Source organism: Dendrobates tinctorius, unplaced genomic scaffold, assembly GCF_039654945.1.
Source record: "Dendrobates tinctorius isolate UK_male_01 unplaced genomic scaffold, ASM3965494v1 ptg000089l, whole genome shotgun sequence".
In the NCBI taxonomy this organism is placed as follows: domain Eukaryota; kingdom Metazoa; phylum Chordata; class Amphibia; order Anura; family Dendrobatidae; genus Dendrobates; species Dendrobates tinctorius.
In genome coordinates this window covers 16,674,493-16,693,705 of record NW_027361757.1, presented here as the reverse complement: position 1 = coordinate 16,693,705, position 19,213 = coordinate 16,674,493, and the positions used below count along the sequence as shown (strand labels likewise).

At 43.7% G+C, this 19,213-nt stretch overlaps 1 protein-coding gene across 1 annotated transcript in view; it reads left to right on the top strand.

Moving 5' to 3' along the window:
* Positions 1-19,213, top strand: part of PIK3AP1 (phosphoinositide-3-kinase adaptor protein 1) — a 203,334-nt gene that overhangs the window by 153,146 nt on the left and 30,975 nt on the right. The window contains exons 11-12 of the mRNA XM_073585858.1: positions 9,037-9,096; positions 15,383-15,588. Coding sequence (XP_073441959.1) covers positions 9,037-9,096; positions 15,383-15,588 — 266 coding nt within the window. The remainder of the gene's footprint in view (positions 1-9,036; positions 9,097-15,382; positions 15,589-19,213) is intronic.

The following is a 19,213-nucleotide window of genomic DNA, read 5'->3' as shown; positions in this document are numbered from 1 at the left end:
CTTATTTTTCCCTCTGTATATTAATTCCCTTATAGGTTGCAAGCAAGGTCCTCACTTCTCCTGTAACTGTTGAACTGTGTGTTACGTTGGGATGTCTTCTGCCATGATCCAGGTTGGATTATGACAGATTAATGCACTAGTAATCTTTTTTTTCCTTCAAGCCTTTGGCTTTAAGGTAGTTTTGCCCCCGGTGGCCATTAGGATCATTGCGCTGTGGTGATTTCAGTTCTAGTTTTGCCCCCGGTGGCCAGTAGGGTCATTGCACTCTGGTTTCTTTAGTTTAGTGCACGTGATTATCACTAACAGGTGTGATTGCTCTGGTTTAACTATATAGGTGTGTCTTGTTCTCTCACTCACTGTTGGTGATATTACTCATTTCCAACCAAGTCTGGTGGAGGAAGGAACTACAGAGAGGAGTTCCTGGCAGCTCAGGCAGAGCTCTGGTGTAGTAGCTTCAGGTGGAAGCTGAATTCTGGTGGTGGACTCTGTTGCTGGGAGCAAGAGCAACAGAGCAAAGCTAAGTGGTGTTACCCCTGTTTTGTAACTTTCCTTTTATGTGTTTCAGTGCAGTGGTGGGATTAGTTTCTGCACCGTCCATTTCACTAGAAAGGGCTAGGGGCAGGGCGAGCTAGGGTTTTTAGGTTCCTGATTGGCGCCTGGTGCAGAACCGGCATAGGGATCGTTAGGAGTGTAGAGACACTGACTCAGGGGAGTGCAGGTGGTCTCCACATCCCCGTTCCCTATCACAGGGCCCTCCATTGTATCAGTTTCCCTGGTGTTTCCCTTTATTATTTAAATTCCCCCTGCTGGAGGTGGTGTATCTAGTTATACGTGTAATTCTGAAATTCGCCTGCTGGAGGCGGTGTATCCGGCTGCACGTTATATTATTTAAATTCGCCATGCTGGAGGCGGTGTATCCAGGGTGACGTGTGCCATAGAAATTTGCCCTGCTGGAGGCGATGTGTTCAGTCACACGTTGACCATCACATCTTCATTGACTGTACATGTCCCTGCTTTTATTGTAAAGTGTCATAGAATATGTTGGTGCTATATGAATAAAATTAGTATTTTATTATTATTATTATTATTATATAAACAGTGCAAAATATTTTATTAATAAAACACCTAAAATGCACCACTGTGCATATTTATTTATTATGCTTGCCTATATAATGCTAACATATTCCACAAAGCTTAGAGAGACTCTGTTGGGTCCCCAAATAATATAAAGGTGCTGACATAGGGTTAACCTGCAGGTTAATAACATTACAATGCTGTACAGCAACTTTGCTGGGAGAAATGAACTTTATTCTTCCCAGGAGCCTTGAGCTTTCAAACATAGAGGCACGGCCAGAGCGGCTAGTGACCAGGCAGTACACAGTGAGCATGCTTTTGCAATTTGATTGACAGCTCCACTCTGCACAGTTGTTGTCATGATTCCACCTATAGGTGTGTCTGTTAAGCAGTGAGTGACAGTTCAGCCATCCAATCTAGGACAGTGGCATGCTGAGCTGTCACTATGTTGAGTTCAGCCATTCAACCAGGGCCGGACATGCTGGGGCTTTCTACATGTGTCTGCTATTCGAGTGATCACCTGGCTATTTGGCTGGCTCTTTACCTCCAATTATATTTCCAGTTGTAGTTTTGCTCAAATGGTGTTCACTTGCTCTGTTCCCTGTGTTCCTGTATTTCATCTTTACTGCCCAACCTTGGATCTGGGCTTGACTGTCCTTTTGTCTTGCCATTTTGTGTTGATCCGCTACCTACCCATAATTATGACTTTGAACTGTTACCTGACTATGCCATTGCCTTTTTACGTTCATTTATGATGAGCTCTCTTGGTATCTGACCCCGGACCTCTTGACTACTCAATCTCACGGCTTGTCCGTGAGTATGACCAGCACCACAGTTGTGCTGCAGAGCGAAGTATCATTGAGTGATGGAACATAATAACAGCTGACGCTCACTGTGTACTGAGCGGTGACTAAAGCCGCGTAGGTTGCGCCTCTATGACTGAGAGCCGGCGGCTCCTGGGAAGATTAAAGTCCATTTCTCCCAGTAGCCCCCTTTTAGTAAGGCAGTTGTAAAGCATTGTAACACTATTAACCTGCAGATTATCCTCATATCTGAAGCCTAAAAACATTTGGAGACCTGACAGGTTCCCTGTTAGAGACATTGTTATCATCATGGTCTCTATTGGGGTTCACAATTTGAATTCCCTATGAGTATGTCTTTGGAAGAAATCGGAGTACCCGGAGGAAAGCCACGCAAATATGAGGAGAGCATACAAACGTCATGCAGATATTGTGCTTGGTGGAATTTGAACCCAGGACTCCATCTACAGTGCTAACCATGATAAGAAGCCCTACCTGTGCCTTATCTTCACTGAGTAGAGCTAGATACTAAAAAGTGCAATATATATTCAAATATCACTAAAGAGCTTGAAAATAATAACCATATTAATATAGATACGTACAGCCGGCAAAAGGCAAAACACGCCAAAGATAACATCAGTGCTGAAAAATAATGTAGCAAAATCAATACCCGATTGTAGATAAATAACTAAATAGAGTAGAAAAAGGAATAATACACACATAGATAGCCGTGGTGTGCTCAGAGGTGAATCTATAGGATGCCCCAGGCTGTAGAGATTTCAATCATTAGGACAGTAGACTAAAGGGCCCGTTACACTACGCGATATCGCTAGCAATATCGCTATAACGTCACTGGTTTTGTGACGCAGCAGCGATATTGCTAGCGATATCGCTATGTTTGATACTTACCTCCGACCGGCTCCCCGCTGATGATCGCTGATCGCGTGAGAACATCCTGGACCGTTTCTCGTCGTCAGCTTCCTGCTGGGCTTCCTGCTGTGGCGACGAGCGACACGTGGACGCGGGCGGAGGACGTCAGGATCGCCTTGTCTGACAGGTAAGTAACGACCCCCGACCCCTGCTATGTCGCTGGTGAGATCTGCCTGTTTGGCAGCTCACTAGCGACCACTTAGCGATGCACCAGCGATCTTGACCGGGTCATATCGTGGTCGGGATCGCTGGTGCATCGCTAAGTGTAACGGTACCCTAAGGGGGAATAGAAATTATAACCATTTCATTACATTCATCACTTTAGCCTTCTTAAAATGTGCTATTATGTGACATCAAAGTATCATGGGGGGGTCAGGAAATGTAGCAATTACCTTTGAACTTTGTACATTTTTAGGAAACACATATTGAAAAACTCGTGGTCTTCAGAAAGTAACAATAAATGGTTAAGGCTACTTTCACACATCAGGTTTTCGGCGTCAGGCGCGATCCGGCGTCGTGCCGGAACGCCGGATCCGGCAAATGTTTAGTAAAACCTGATGTGACGGATCCGGTTTTCTGCCGGATCCGTCTTTTTCTTGACAGACAAAACCGGATCCGTCTCATCCGGTTCATCCGTTTTTCTATCCGTTTTTCGACGGATTACGCCGGATCCGGTTTTTAAAATTGACCCTTGTGGCCTTCCGAACGGGATTGGCTACTGGAAAACTATATATAGCATGTTCCTACAGCCCTTCTTTGACAGGTTGTAGAGGAGAAAGTGCAGGTTGGAGAGAAGAGCAAGTACTGGCGAAGATGGATGTTGTCATTGGAAATATTTTGAAGAATTTGGCGGATTTTACAGCGGAGGCAAATCGTTTGAGGGTGATTGTTCTGGAGAAGGAGAGAGCGAGACAGCAGCGCATCAGGCATCGTAGACAACGTTTGTGGATCCACCCCATCACAGCCAAGAGAATGACGCGTGGGGTCTATTCTACACTATGCATGGACCTTCGACGAAACCCGGATAAATTTTTTGGATATGTTAGGATGAAAATGGAGAATTTTGATTACTTGGTGGAGCGCATTGCACACCTCATAAGAAAAGCGGACACCTATTGCCGCTTCTCAGTTTCACCCGCAGAGCGTCTGATGGTGACTTTAAGGTAAGCCACATTTATTGGATATGATCGCATCAGAGCACACTTTCACTGCAATCTTGTTGGTGGTAATTTGTATCTCCAAGTGTTATAGGTCAGTTTTGGTATGTAACGCTGTGATTTAAAACTAATTTATTGTTTGTTAATTCCCCACAGATTTCTTGCAACTGGAGAATCCCTTTCGTCACTGCATTTCCAGTACAGACTCGGGATTTCCACCATATCTGGAATTGTGAAGTACACATGCCGTGCACTGTGGGACTCCTTAGCTGAAGAGTTTTTACCAGAGCCCACAACAGAGAGGTGCATTGAAATTGCTGACAAGTTTCAACAGATATGTCAGTTTCCAAACTGCTTGGGCGCTGTGGACGGGAAACATATCCGCATTGTAAAGCCAGCTGGATCGGGATCGGAATATTTCAATTACAAGAAATATTTTTCAATTGTCCTCATGGCCATCGCTGACGCGGAATACAAATTTATTGCGGCTGATATTGGGGCCTATGGCCGCTCCAATGACTCTCAAGTTTTCTTGTCTGCCATGGGGCGTAAACTGTATGGAAACACCTTCCAATTCCCACCACCAAGACCGCTGCCGCAAACATCTGGTCCACCTATGCCATTTGTCTGTGTAGGGGATGAAGCCTTCCAGCTGTCAGAACACCTTTTGAAACCGTACTCTAGCAGAGGATTGACAAGACCAAAACGCATTTTTAATTACCGCCTCACAAGAGCAAGAAGAATGGTTGAATGTACCTTTGGTATTCTGACAGCCAAATGGCGGGTCCTATTGACTGCGATCAACCTCAAGACAGAAACTGTGGACGAGGTGATCAAAGCGTGCGTGGTACTCCACAATTTTGTTATCTGCAAGGAACCCATTTCCATTGAGGACACCTCTGAAGAAACCACCTTGCAAGATTACCATGACATTACCACTAGAAGTTCTGTGACGGTTTCAGTAATGAGGGACAATTTTGCACTATACTTTATGTCACCTCAAGGCAGAGTACACTGGCAGGATGACAGAGTGTGAAAGATTTGTGCCCTAACCAAACTTGTGTACCTTCTGTACCAACAGTATATACCTTTGCCAACCAAAGTTGGCTATCTTGTCATGGTTTCTATTTTTAGCTTTAGGCCACAGGTGTGTACCTGGTTGTGTTTTATGCAAAGTATTTCACCTTTTAACAAAAGTTGTGTACATTGTTAGGAAATCACCAACAATAAACACAACTTTTTAGGTGAAATACTTTGCTTCAAACACAACCAGGAACACAACTGTGGCAAAAAGCTAAAATTTACCCACAGTTATATACCTAGTTTTGAATACCATTTCACCTTTTAAATACCCTGTATTTAACCTTTTTCGCCGCAGAAAGAAATGACAGACAACCAGTGTAAAATAATTTAACTTTTATTGAAAAATGTTTTTTTTAGTAAACTTTTTTAAAATTTTAATAAACATGTTTAATAAAAATTTGAAACTATAAAACTGAAACCATAAAACTGGTCATTTTTATTTAAATACACACATAATTCTGTGTAGTGTGTGGTGGAAATACTGCTGTAGGGGCTGCGGGACACTTCGACACTGGGAGTGTGGAGAGAGGACTGGGATCGTGGTGGGGAAGGAACAGTTAGAGGTGAAGGTGTGGAAAAAACTACAGAATGGGTGGACATGTGGGAAGCAGAAGAGGTGGTGGGTGGTGGAGTGGAGGGTTGGGCAGGGACTGTAGGAGCAGATGATGTTGATGGCAAGTTGTATGGGGAAGGAGTTTGGTACGGGGCAGGTTGCTGGAAGTGGGGAGATGTCTGGTACGGGGCAGGTTGCTGGAAGTGGGGAGATGTCTGGTACAGGGCAGGTTGCTGGAAGTGGGGAGATGTCTGGTACGGGGCAGGTTGCTGGAAGTGGGGAGATGTCTGGTACTGGGGAGGTTGCTGGTACTGGGGAGTTTGCAGGTACTGTGGAGGTTGCTGGTACTGGTGAGGTTGCTGGTGCTGGGGAGGTGGATGGTGCTGGGGAGGTGGATGGTGCTGGGGAGGTGGATGGTGCTGGGGAGGTGGATGGTATGTAATAGGAGGGGGAGGATGGAAAGTGGCTGGAGGTGGATGGTATGTAATAGGAGGGGGAGGATGGAAAGTGGCTGGAGGGGGTGTAGATGTAATAGGAGGGGGAGGATGGAAAGTGGCTGGAGGGGGTGTAGATGTAATAGGAGGGGGAGGATGGAAAGTGGCTGGAGGGGGTGTAGATGTAATAGGAGGGGGAGGATGGAAAGTGGCTGGAGGGGGTGCAGGTGGAGGAACTACTGTGGTGGGAGGAGGAGGAGGTTGGGAGGTAACTTGCTGGAGAGCAGCGTGGCATGAATGCATTACATGCATCTGCTGGGCAGGAGAGAGCATTTCCATGCGCTCCACAACAGACCTGAAAAAGGTGTGGTTTGGCGAAGATCTTGCTTCTGAATGCATGGTTTGCAGAAGTGTCTTCACCTCCAGAATGCTGGAGTTGATCTGCTGATAGCCTGCGGAGATTTGCTCTGACAAGACTTTGAGACAGTTCTGGAAAGATGCATTCAGATGCAAGAACTCTGGCGCATAAGTCTTTTCCTGACCCCTCTGCCGCTGCTGCCCAGTACCCGCAGGTGTACTAGAGGTGGCAGGGGCAGAAGGGTGGGGTAAAGGGAAAGCGATCTCCTCACCAGCAGCTTCATGTAATGTAGGCGGCCACGATGCTCCTGTGCTGGTGGATGGGACAGATGGGTCGAATGTGTGGGAAGGCTGGGAAGGTGCAGATGTACCGGGGCGGTCGAAGTGTCCCTCGGTGCCGGTCTCCTCAGGGATCGCCTCAGAAGGGTCCAATTGTGCCGGCTCCCGAGTGCTGCTCACCGTGCTGTGGAATAAAGAGAAAAAAAAAACAATTAAAATACTGACATGGTATGGCCCTGGCTGAAAAAAAAATTTACATCTAACATTTTTTTTCACATGTGGTGTGTAATATTTACCTTCTGGTGACCATTGTTTCCCGGAGGAACGACAGGGCTTCTGCGTACTTGTACTTGCTCCTGCGTCCTCCAGATCCACTCGGGGCCCGCATCTCTTTATTGAACTCCTTCTTGAAACGATCCCTCACAGACCGCCACCGATTCACAATTCTGTTCCCTGAAACGAGAAAGGAGTGGTTAGTATACAACATCAGTGTTTCCCAAACTCCAGTCCTCATGGTCCCCAGGGGTCATGTTTTCAGGATTTCCATAGTAAATAGAAATCCTGAACACATGATCCGTGGGGACCACGAGGACTGGAGTTCGGGAAACACTGGTTTAAATCAAGCAACCGGTACTGTATATACTTACGCTCTGTAATCTGGGCCCGAACATTGAGGTCCTCCCAGCGGCCCACAAGGAGCGAACAGATTTCCTCCCAGAGTCGTCGGGTAACGATCAGGACAGCGTGGCGGCGGTCAGCCATATTCCAGAGCGGCTCCCTTTCTCTGACGAGATCGATGAGGCGGTCCACATCAATCCCTCCATCCTCAACGTCAGAGTCGGGAGCACGCTGTGAAGGCTGTTAAAGAAAAAGACAAAAATAACATAATTAGCCTCCACAAAAGAAATGAAATAAAAAGTGCAAAAAAACAAAGCAAAAATATTTATACTTACACGCTGGTGACCGCCGCGTTGCTGTCGCCGACGACCCTGGGAGGCACTGCGAGGACCTCTTGGCCGAGCACCAGATTGGGAAGACTAGAGAAGAAAACAAAAAATGTTATGTCTTTGGATGTAGGCATTTGTTTGCTGTGTGTGGTCTGCAGAACATTGTTTTCTATGTGTTGTGTGTAGTGTGATGTTGTGTTTCTGCGTTTGATGCAAAAAACTTACCAATTGTGAGCCCACTCCAGGTGTCTGTCCACCCCATCCTTCTTCTTCTGGGAGCTCCTCTTCATCTTGTGATTCCTGTTTTGAAATAAAAGGCCATGAATAGACATATATTACAGAGAAGATGGATTTTGGAAATAAAAACTTACCGTCAAACGCTGACGATGCGAGGGAGGGCTCCCAGAAGATGATGTGCTGTCTTCCTGGTGGCCACACTCCATGCCTGTGGGTGGTGTTCCAGCTGCTGCCATTGCTGCTGCTGCTGCTGCATCTATTGGGCGGCTGTTGAATAAAGAGAAACAAAGGGCCAATGAATATCTTGATATTCAATAGCCCTAGTTTGGAGGAATGGGTGATTTGATAATTACCGTCTCTCATCTGCTGCTGGACTCCCCTCCCGTTGTTCAGCATGCTGCTCCAATTGGGGTGGTGCTGATGGTGCTGCTGCAGATGTCTCCTGCCTTCTCCTGCGCCTGGTTGCTGTCTTGGGTGGCATGTTGGGTGTGGCTGTGGGTCCCACTGTCTTGCTTTTATATATGTCTTGTGGGCAGAGCTACTGAGCATGCTCAGACCAAAAAACCGGATCCGGCCGCCGGATCAGGCTTTCGCCGGATCCGGCACATTGCGGCGCTCATAGGCTTTCATTGTGTGAAAAAGCCGAACGCGCCGGATCCGGCGTGTCCGGCTTTTTCGCCGGAGACAAAAAACGTTACAGTAGACGTTTTTTCCAGACGCCGGATCGCGACACATTGCGACACATTGCCGGATCCGGCGAAAACCGGATGAAACGCATGGCCATCCGGCGCGATCCGGCGCAAATGCAAGTCAATGGGGGGGAAACCGGATCCGGCATTGCATTTCGCCGGATCCGGTTTCTGTCAAAACCGCCGGATCGCGCCTGACGGCGAAAACCTGATGTGTGAAAGAGGCCTAATGTAGATCATGTGAAGAACAAGTTACAGAATGTTTGCTATAATGCATTTCATCAATTTTCTTAGCTGACCTGAGAACATTGCAGAAATACTGATACATGTGCGGTTTTCCTAGTGCGGGTCCTGAGGGTTAGTGACTCCAAAAATAAGTAAACTAGAAGTAGACATCACACCCAGAGACCCCTCAATGTGATGTTTTGTTTTTTTTTCCTGGAGTGTCCTTTGGATGAGTAAAAGTAATTATTCAAAATTATTTTCTCTGTTGTAGTTTTTATAAGACCAACGCGGGAAGAGAATGTTTATGTGGAATCTACAGATCCATCAAAGGGTGAGTATATGTGTGATTGAGAATGATTTACAGCTCTTAATATATAGATATTTATAACACCTGATTTATAGGCTTGGGCTGAGTCATCTATGGACGTTCAGAAGCAGAACTTGAAGTTCCTCAAATTAATAACAGAGTAGCACGCTAGATAACAATAAGTGAAATATGTTTTTTTTACTACATGGTTCCTATATTAGGAAATATAAAGGGAGCGTGTCATCAGGAATGACCATTGTTTAAATCTGTTTTTGTGCTAAAATAATTTTTTTGCCTCATTTTTTTTCATATTACAAAACTTTATGAAAAATAAAAATGAAAATCTTGCAGTTTTCACACTGGCCACGGAAGATGTTTTAGATTAACTTTTTGTTGTTTCAGGAAACAACCCATGTGCGTGAGCCTTAAAGAGACGGTCCAAAACTAACATTTATGTTAATCCTAAATATAATGTAATAATCTTATCTGTTTTCTAACATACTTTCATTAAAAATTCGCTATTGTTCTCTCAATATGCTATCTAACTGCTTTGTTTTTTTTTACCTGCTTCCTGCTTGATGACGCTTCGTTTGTTCACCCCCAGCGCAGGCTGGAATACTCAAATGAGATGTCTTCGGAGGGTACAGTCCACTTTGAGGAGAAGGTGGAGAACAAAATTTCTCCATCTTCTACATGGTGTCAGTGTGCAGAAGTGGCCGGCACTCAGATGTCATCCAAATGCAGTCCAATGATCTCCATGCATTTATTGACTTGCATGGCCAAGTGCAATCTGAATAGAAAATCAAACTCTTGCATGCAGCGATTGTTTTTCCTCAGGCACACTGTGTCTGAAGAAAAAATCAGTGACAAGTTGACAAGAGAGTGTGCTGTTAGTGTACATTTTAGAGAGAACCCGGTGAGCAGGGACAAGCCACAGCCCCATAAGGTCACTTGCAGGTCTCTGCTCGCCGGATAATCTCCTTACAATGTGCACTAACAGTGCGCTTTCTTGCCTGCTCGTCATGTCATCAGAGCCGGTGAGGGAGCTCACTGTCACTGTGCATTAAAAATAATTTTAAAATAAATGTTAGTTTTGGACCACCCCTTTAATGAATGGTCTCCTTGGCTATCTTTTGTATATAAGTATCTAATGAGCGTTTGCAAAGGTCATCGTGAAGGGGGGGGTGAGCTGTGAAATTACCTATTGCGATTGGTGAATCCTGTTTTATCAGTTGTATATGTAAGTGATGCCTGTCACTGTAATCCTGTTTCTACTGGAAATTACAAGATTATTAATGTTATTATTTTTTTAATAAAGATTATGATATACCGTATCTACCTATCTATATATATATATATATCAGAAGTGATGTATTATCCTACAGGCAACACTGCCACCTCTTGATAGCATGACTCTTTGTAAAATCTGCTCAGTAAGTTGACACAGAGCGTGCATTAAGGCTAACATCCATAAAAAGGGTACATGTTGTGGGGATGGGTTACCATAGTGGTCAGAAATCTAAGCCCCTGGTCTGCCATATAGTATATGCCTATTAGATAATGTCAGAGGCATCATCAAAATAATGAAGTAAATGCAGATTCACGTCCTTAATTTGCCTTAACAAATGATAAAAATAATATCTTACTTCAGAAAAAATATGTTTATTATGTACACATGGTACAAAATGGAATAGCATTCATAAGATCCATTCATAAAGTTCATGTATTATTTATCCTACATGGCTAGTGATGATTAAAAACAATCCACATTATGCTATGTTCACATGCAGCAGGGTATTGGTTTTCTTTTTTCATATTTTTTTGTACAATAAAAAGCTGCTTTTTACATTCCCAGCAAAAGAAATGATATTTCAGAAATCTCATGCAAATGCTTGTTTTATTTTTTTCTTGACTGAACTGGAATAGTGCAGCGCTTTTGAAATCAGCAGCATGTCAATTCTTTCAGTGTTTTTGCAGCGTTTTTTCACTTGTAGAAAGCAATAAGAAAGTGCAAAATTACTGCAAGCAAGGCAGGAAACAGGTTTTGTAGTTTTTTTTTTGTTGTGTTTTTGGTGAAAAAAAAAACTACAGCTAATTTTATTACGGTATATATGTACTGTGGACAAAACACACATGTTAATGCGTCACAAAAAATGTCACACCAAGAAAACACAGTGTTTTAACTACCAAGAGAGCAGGTTGTGGCTGCAGAAAAAATGCTGCAAAAACTCTGTGTGAACATACCCACTAAAAAAAAAAATACACTGTAAGTTAATAAACAGGTTGTACAGTCATATGTTAAAGTTTGGGCACCCCTATTAATGTTAACCTTTTTTCTTTATAACAATTTTGGTTTTTGCAACAGCTATTTCAGTTTCATATATCTAATAACTGATGGACTCAGTTATATTTCTGGATTCAAATGAGGTTTATTGTACTAACAGAAAATGTGCAATCTGCATTTAAACAAAATTTGACCGGTGCAAAAGTATGGGCACCTCAACATAAAAGTGACATTAATATTTCGTAGATCCTCCTTTTGCAAAAATAACAGCCTCTAGTCGCTTCCTGTAGCTACTAATGAGTTCCTGGATCCTGGATGAAGGTATTTGTGACCATTCCTGTTTACAAAACAATTACAGTTCAGTTAAGTTTGATGGTCGCCGAGCATGGACAGCCCGCTTCAGTTCATCCCACAGATGTTCAATGATATTCAGGTCTGGGGTCTGGGATGGCCATTCCAGAACATTGTAATTGTTCCTCTGCATGAATGCCTGAGTAGATTTGGAGCGGTGTTTTGGATCATTGTCTTGCTGAAATATCCATTCCCTGCGTAACTTCAACTTCGTCACTGATTCTTGCACATTATTGTCAAGAATCTGCTGATACTGAGTTGAATTCATGCGACCCTCAACTTTAACAAGATTCCCGGTGCCGGCATTGGCCACACAGCCCCAAAGCATGATGGAACCTCCACCAAATTTTACTGTGGGTAGCAAGTGTTTTTCTTGGAATGCTGTGTTTTTTAGCCTTCATGCATAACGCCTTTTTGTATGACCAAACAACTCTATCTTTGTTTCATCAGTCCACAGGACCTTCTTCCAAAATGTAACTGGCTTGTCCAAATGTGCTTTTGCGTACCACAGGCGACTCTGTTTGTGGCGTGCTTGCAGAAACGGCTTCTTTCGCATCACTCTCCCATAATGCTTCTCCTTGTGCAAAGTGCGCTGTATTGTTGACCGATGCACAGTGACACCATCTGCAGCAAGATGATGCTGCAGGTCTTTGGAGGTGGTCTGTGGATTGTCCTTGACTGTTCTCACCATTCTTCTTCTCTGCCTTTCTGATATTTTTCTTGGCCTGCCACTTCTAGGCTTAACAAGAACTGTACCTATTTTCTTCCATTTCCTTACTATGTTCCTCACAGTGGAAACTGACAGGTTAAATCTCTGAGACAACTTTTTGTATCCTTCCCCTGAAAAGCTATGTTGAATAATCTTTGTTTTCAGATCATTTGAGAGTTGTTTTGAGGAGCCCATGATGCCACTCTTCATCGGAGAATCAAATAGGAGAACTACTTGCAAGTGGCCACCTTAAATACCTTTTCTCATGATTTGATACACCTGGCTATGAAGTTCAAAGCTCAATGAGGTTACAAAACCAATTTAGTGCTTCAGGAAGTCAGTAAAAAGTAGTTAGGAATGTTCAAATCAAGAAAATGATAAGGGTGCCCATACTTTTGCACCGGTCAAATTTTGTTTAAATGCAGATTGCACATTTTCTGTTGGTACAATAAACCTCATTTGAATCCAGAAATATAACTGAGTCCATCAGTTATTAGATATATGAAATTGAAATAGCTGTTGCAAAAACCAAAATTGTTATAAAGAAAAAAGGTTAACATTAATAGGGGTGCCCAAATTTTAACATATGACTGTATGTTCCCTAAAATTTCAGTTCTACAGCTTGACCTGCATAAACCAATAAGCCATCATATAGCTGCACACACATATATTTTCACAAAACTAAAAAAGTCTGTTAATTATATGTACAGTCCCTCTCCCCTTGATATTATTGAAAAATACAACTTCTCCCTCAAAAACAACCTTTATACAGCTAAAAAATACTATTGATGTTGGTAGTGATGGAAAAACAAAAGATAACGATGTCCTAAAGCCTCAAAATAGACTGAATTCTTAAAGGGGTTGTCCGGGCTTTTCACAATCTCAGTACATATCTGGGCTGCAGAATTATGACAATAAGTAATTTACTTTCTGTCACTAGTTTGCACAGTTTTCTAGATATTCTGAACAGAACGTCCAAGGGGGGGTGTTATGGCATTGAAATGAGAACTAGTCGTAACCTCCTACTCTACTCCAAACATGCCCTCTATAGCAACAACCCCACCCTCCATAGCTACAGGCCCTCCCCGTCCACATGAAGAAGCCCTCGTCACACAGTAACAAATTCTTCCCCTCCAGCAGCCTCAGTGCAGAGAGCAGCTGCTCCTCCTCTAGACACACACTGAACTGTGATCTATGGAAAGTGAACCTAGTGAGGAGGAGGGAAAATAAGGTGTCATTAATCCCTTATTACCCCATATGCCACCCGCTACAGGGCAATGGGAAGAGAGAAGGTAAGTGCCGGAAATGGTGCATCTGTAAGATGCGCCTTTTCTGGGGTGGCTGGGGGCAGATTTTTTTAGCCGGGGGGGCCCAAAAACAATGGTCCATCTCTAGGCTATTAATATCTGCCCTCAGTCACTGGCTTGCCCTCTCTGGTGGAGAAAACTGGGTGGGAGCCCACGCCAGTTTTTTCCGTGAATTAATCCTTTAACACCTACAGCTCCAAAATTTTACACACATACAGTACACTATTAACAACATTATTAGTGAGGGACATATAAAAAAACAACGGATATGCAATGGTTTACTGTATGTAAACCATGGTTCATATCCTGTCGGGTTCTGTAATGATTTTACAGGAGCCGACAACTGATTTTTCACCTATTCTGCTATCTACCTCTGTATGAAATATAAACATATATATATATCTATGACTGTATATATGTTTTCACAAATATTTGAGGCTATGGACCCCATTATATGTTCATTTTGCAAGCTGGTGAGAAAATCTCGCCGTACGGATGCCATACAGATGTCACACTGATACTTTTATGCGAGGAAATCGCATCCTCGCATTGCAGACAGATGACATACGGATCACTTCTTCATGAAACATTTGTGCGATTCTCGTCCATGAAAAATGGACGGATATTTTATACATCTAGTGTGCCTCCAGCCTAATTTAGAGCTAACGGTCACAAGCTTTCAGTTCAAGTCTATGAGGGTATTGTTCTGGCTCTTAAAGACTTATATTGAAAAGTGACTTCTAGCTCGCGAGCGATGCAGCAGGTCACAACCTGCAGGAGACAACCGGAGTGACGCTGAGAATAGAAGAAGATGGCAATCAAGTATTCGACTACACACAGGGATCATACATTAGTGATACTGCTGCCAGGGGGTGCAATAAAAAAACTACCGAAATGGTGTTATAAGGGGTTTGAATAAATCTTGTACACGGTAATTGATGTATGAAAATATTTTGCCTTCCACTACTCTTTCTGTATCTGTAATTGGATTCCTAATTTTGCAGTATTTATTTTTGTTCTGCAACTTACCTAACCTGATGAAAGACAGTTGACTGGGGTTTGTCTAACTTTTATTTGCTAGAAAAAGCACGAATGACTAATTCTGGTGTGAAGGCTCCATCAAGACCCACTTAGGCTAAGTTCCCACAATGAGTATTTGGTGTGTTTTTGATGCTACATACAGTTCCAGCAAGGATTTATGGAAATCTCCTGCCACTGGCTTTTTTTTTTGACCCTGCGTAGTGTTTGAAATCTGGAACATGTCAATGTCTCTTGTGGTAAATATGCACTTTATTTGCCGATCTTCCCAACAGACTTGAAGGAAATGGAGAAAATTTGCAGGCAAACAACAAATTTTACGTATTTCCACGGTGGTAATGCACATAACTTTATCACTAAAGTTTTATCAAATCCGAGTAACAGGAAGTATAAAAAAAAACCAACGCAGCTTTATTTAAAACCTGACGTAAGTAAAAAAACGCACTACAATGCAATGAAAAAAACCACAGCTAACGTGATACCTGAAGTGTTCAAGAATAAAAGCTGCTTTTTCATTGTTAACAGATGTAGGTAAAACATCTCTCCCACAGGGCTATATTTCTTAAACCATAAGATAATATCATCTTCATAACTGTTCTACAATGTGTATCCTATTTCAAGGAGCAAGTGGCAATCTGACAAGAGACCGACAGCAGTCAAGTGTCTATGACCCGTTTGTTGGGATGAAAACCCCAGGCCAGAGAGAACTAATCACATTACAAAATCATGTCAAACTGGGAATGATCAGTGTGGATGATGCTGTACTTGAGTTTAAAGAATGGCAGATGAATCAAAAGAGAAGGTTGGATTCCTTCAAATTCCAGCAGGCAAGTAGTAGGCGTTAATCCATAGAGGAAAGCTAAATCAAGTACCTGGGACAGATAATATACCATCTAATTTGGATAACAAATATATGGATGGAATGTATTTCCTTTAGCCATTAAAATAATAATAATAATAAATGTTATTTCTATAGCGCTGACATATTCCGCAGCACTTGTACAGACAATAGACATTACAGCATAACAATAATCACTGTAGGGATTCGCTCTGGTAGGCAATAGCTGGGCGGCAGTAACGAGGCAACACACAGGCATAAAGTCCAATTTCAGTGGTTTTAATGTCACTCAGTAACCAGCAGCTTAACAAAACATGAGGGAAATGAAACACATACTCCACCTTGGAGAACCACTGGTCCCAGACTTACCCCTTGCACGGGACGGGCGTAACTAAGCGGCTGCCAGGTCCTGCGGCATCCGCCAGGTGCCATTCCTGGGGTTCTTCCGAGTCTTGCTGCAACAGTCCTGCAGCACGGGAATCCTATATACAAGTTGCAGGCTGCGTCCACACAAGTCCCTGTAGTTTCCAGAAACACACTCACACTGTGGCATTTTCCAACCTCCATTACATAGGGCCTAACCCCTCCCACCAGTGAGGTAGACATCACATGGGCTGATCATGTGACCCTGACATCATCGCAGGTCCCGTCTTTAAGGAAAAACCCGACCAAACATTAATCTGCTAGGAGAAACATATCTTCCATCCAGTAAAACACCCTTTACTGTACCACATCACATAGATCATAACAGATACCAAGAGGAATGAGGGCCCTGCTCGCAAGCTTACAATCTATGAGGAAAAAAAGGGGAGACACGAAAGGTGGGTGGTAACAGTTGCCCTGATTGTATGGACCAGCCATAATGTTAAGTGTGTAACAGTACGGATGCAGAGGGCTAATGGATGCATAAAGCATGTGGGAACATGATGCGGGGAACCTGGTTATGGTAAAAAAAACTTTTGGCTGTGCCACATAGGGATAGATTAGGTTAATGTGTTGAGGCGGTAGGCCAGTTTGAATAAATGAGTTTTCAGGGCACGCTTAAAATTGTGGGGATTGGGGACAATCGTATTGACCTGGGAAGTTCATTCCAAAGAATTGGCGCAGCACGTGTATAGTCTTGAAGACAGGACTGGGAGGTTCTGATTATTGAGGATGCTAACCTCAGGTCATCAGCAGAACGGAGGGCGTGGGTAGGATGGTATACTGAAACAAGGGAGGAGATGTAGGGTGGTGCTGAGCAATGAAGAGCTTTGTGGGTGAGGGTAATAAGTTTGTACTGGATTCTGGAGTGGATGGGTAGCCAGTGTAATGACTGGCACAAGGTAGAGGCATCGGTGTAACGACTGGAGAGGAATATGATCCTGGCTGCTGCATTCAAGACAGATTGGAGGGGGGAGAGTTTGGTAAGAGGGAGACCGATTAGAAGGGAGTTACAATAGTCGAGACGAGAATGAATAAGAGAAACAGTCAGAGTTTTTGCAGAATCAAAAATAAGAAAAGGTCGAATTCTAGAAATGTTTTTGAGGTGCAGATAACAAGAGCGAGCCAGTGATCGGATGTGGGGGACAAAGGAAAGCTCGGAGGCAAGTATAACCCCAAGACAGCGGGCATGTTGCTGGGGAGTAATAGTAGAACCACACATGGAAATGGCAATGTCGGGTATAGGTACATTAGTAGCGGGAGGAAACACAAGGAGTTCAGTCTTTGACAGGTTCAGTTTCAGATATAGTGAGGACATGATGTTAGACACAGCGTTTAGACAATTGCCGGTGTTTTCTAGAAAGGCTGGCGTGATGTCAGGAGAAGAAGCGTATAATTGGGTGTCGTCAACTGATTGTTTGACCAATAGGGGCAGTATACAAAGAGAAGAGGAGGGGGCCTAGGACTGATCCTTGAGGAACCCCAACAGTAAGGGGAAGATGAGAGGAGGAGGAGCCAGCAAAAGATACAGTAAAGGAGCGGTCAGAAAGATAGGAGGAGAACCAGGAGAGAACGGTGTCCTTGAGGCCAATGGAACGGAGCATAGTGAGGAGGAGCTGATAATCCACAGTGTTGAATGCTGCAGAGAGATCCAAGAGAATTAGCATGGAGTAATGACCATTTGATTTAGCTGTCTGTAGATCATTAGAGACTTTAGTGAGGGCAGTTTCAGTAGAATATAAAGAGCGGAAACCGGAATGGAGAGGGTCGAGAAGAGAGTTTTCTGAGAGATAGCGGATAAGACTGGAGTGGACCAGGCGTTCCAGGAGTTTAGAAATGAAGGGAAGATTAGAAACAGGTCTATAGTTAGCGGCACAGTTTTGGTCGAGGGATGGTTTTTTTTAAGTAGTGGATGTATGATGGCATGCTTAAATGAGGAGGAAAAGATACCAGAAGAGAGAGAGATGTTAAATATTTTAGTTAGGTGAGGGGTGACAGCAGGGGAAAGGGTCTGGAGTAGATGTGACAGAAATGGGTCACTGGTGCAAGTGGTTGGGCGGGAAGATGCAAGGAGCCTGCTTACTACTTCTTCTGTGACTGGTTCAAAGTCAGAGAGTGAGCTAGATGCAGTGGGGGAGGGAGGACAGTGCATGGTATGAGGTGATTGGGAGATAATTTCCTGTCGGATCTGGTCAATTTTTTCTTTGAAGTAATTGGCCAGATCGTCAGCTCGAAGCTCCGTGGTAGGGGCCTGTACTCTTGGGTTGAGTAGAGAATGAAAAGTGTCAAAGAGACGTTTAGGGTTATTGGACAGTGAAGTGATGAGGGTGTTGAAATAGGTTTGTTTTGAGAGGTGAAGGGCAGTGTTGTATGTTCGAAGCATAAACTTATAATGGATGAAATCTTCGGGTAGGTTGGATTTTTTCCACAGACGTTCGGCGCACCTGGAGCACCGATGCAGGAAACGTGTTTGCAGGGTGTGCCAGGGTTGTTGCCGTCTGTGTTGTGGTGTTCTATGTATAAGAGGAGCAAATTCATCCAGGGCAATTTGAAGTGTTTCATTGTAATGCTTCAATGCAGAATCAGGACATGAAAGGGAGGAGATAGGGGCCAATGAAGACTGCAAGTTCTTCATAAGTTTCTGGGTGTTAATGGCCTGTATGTTTCTATAAATATGGACAGTGGGGGTGACCTGAGCAGCCTGGCAGTTCTTGATAGAGAATGAAAGAAGGTTGTGGTCAGAGAGCGGGAGAGGGGAGTTTGCAAAATCATCCACTGCACAAAGCCAAGAGAAGACCAAGTCGAGGGAGTTCCCGTCTTCATGCGTTGGAGAATTAGTAAGCTGCAAAAGGCCAAACGAGGAGGTTAGAGATAAAAGGTGAGTAGCAGATGGGGAGAGGGGAAGAGCAATGGGGATGTTGAAATCGCCCATGATGAGGGTAGGGATGTCACAGGAGAGAAAATGTGGAAGCCAAGTGGCAAAATGATCCAGGAACTGATGGGAGGGGCTGTGATGACGATATACCACCGCCACTCACATGGAGAAGGGGGTGTAGAGTCTGACGGCATGGACCTCAAAAGAAGGAAAGACAAGTGAGGGTACTTGAGGGATAACCTGAAAGGTACATTTTAATGATAGGAGCAGACCAACGCCTCCACCTGCTCTATTGTCTGATCTTGGGGTATGAGAG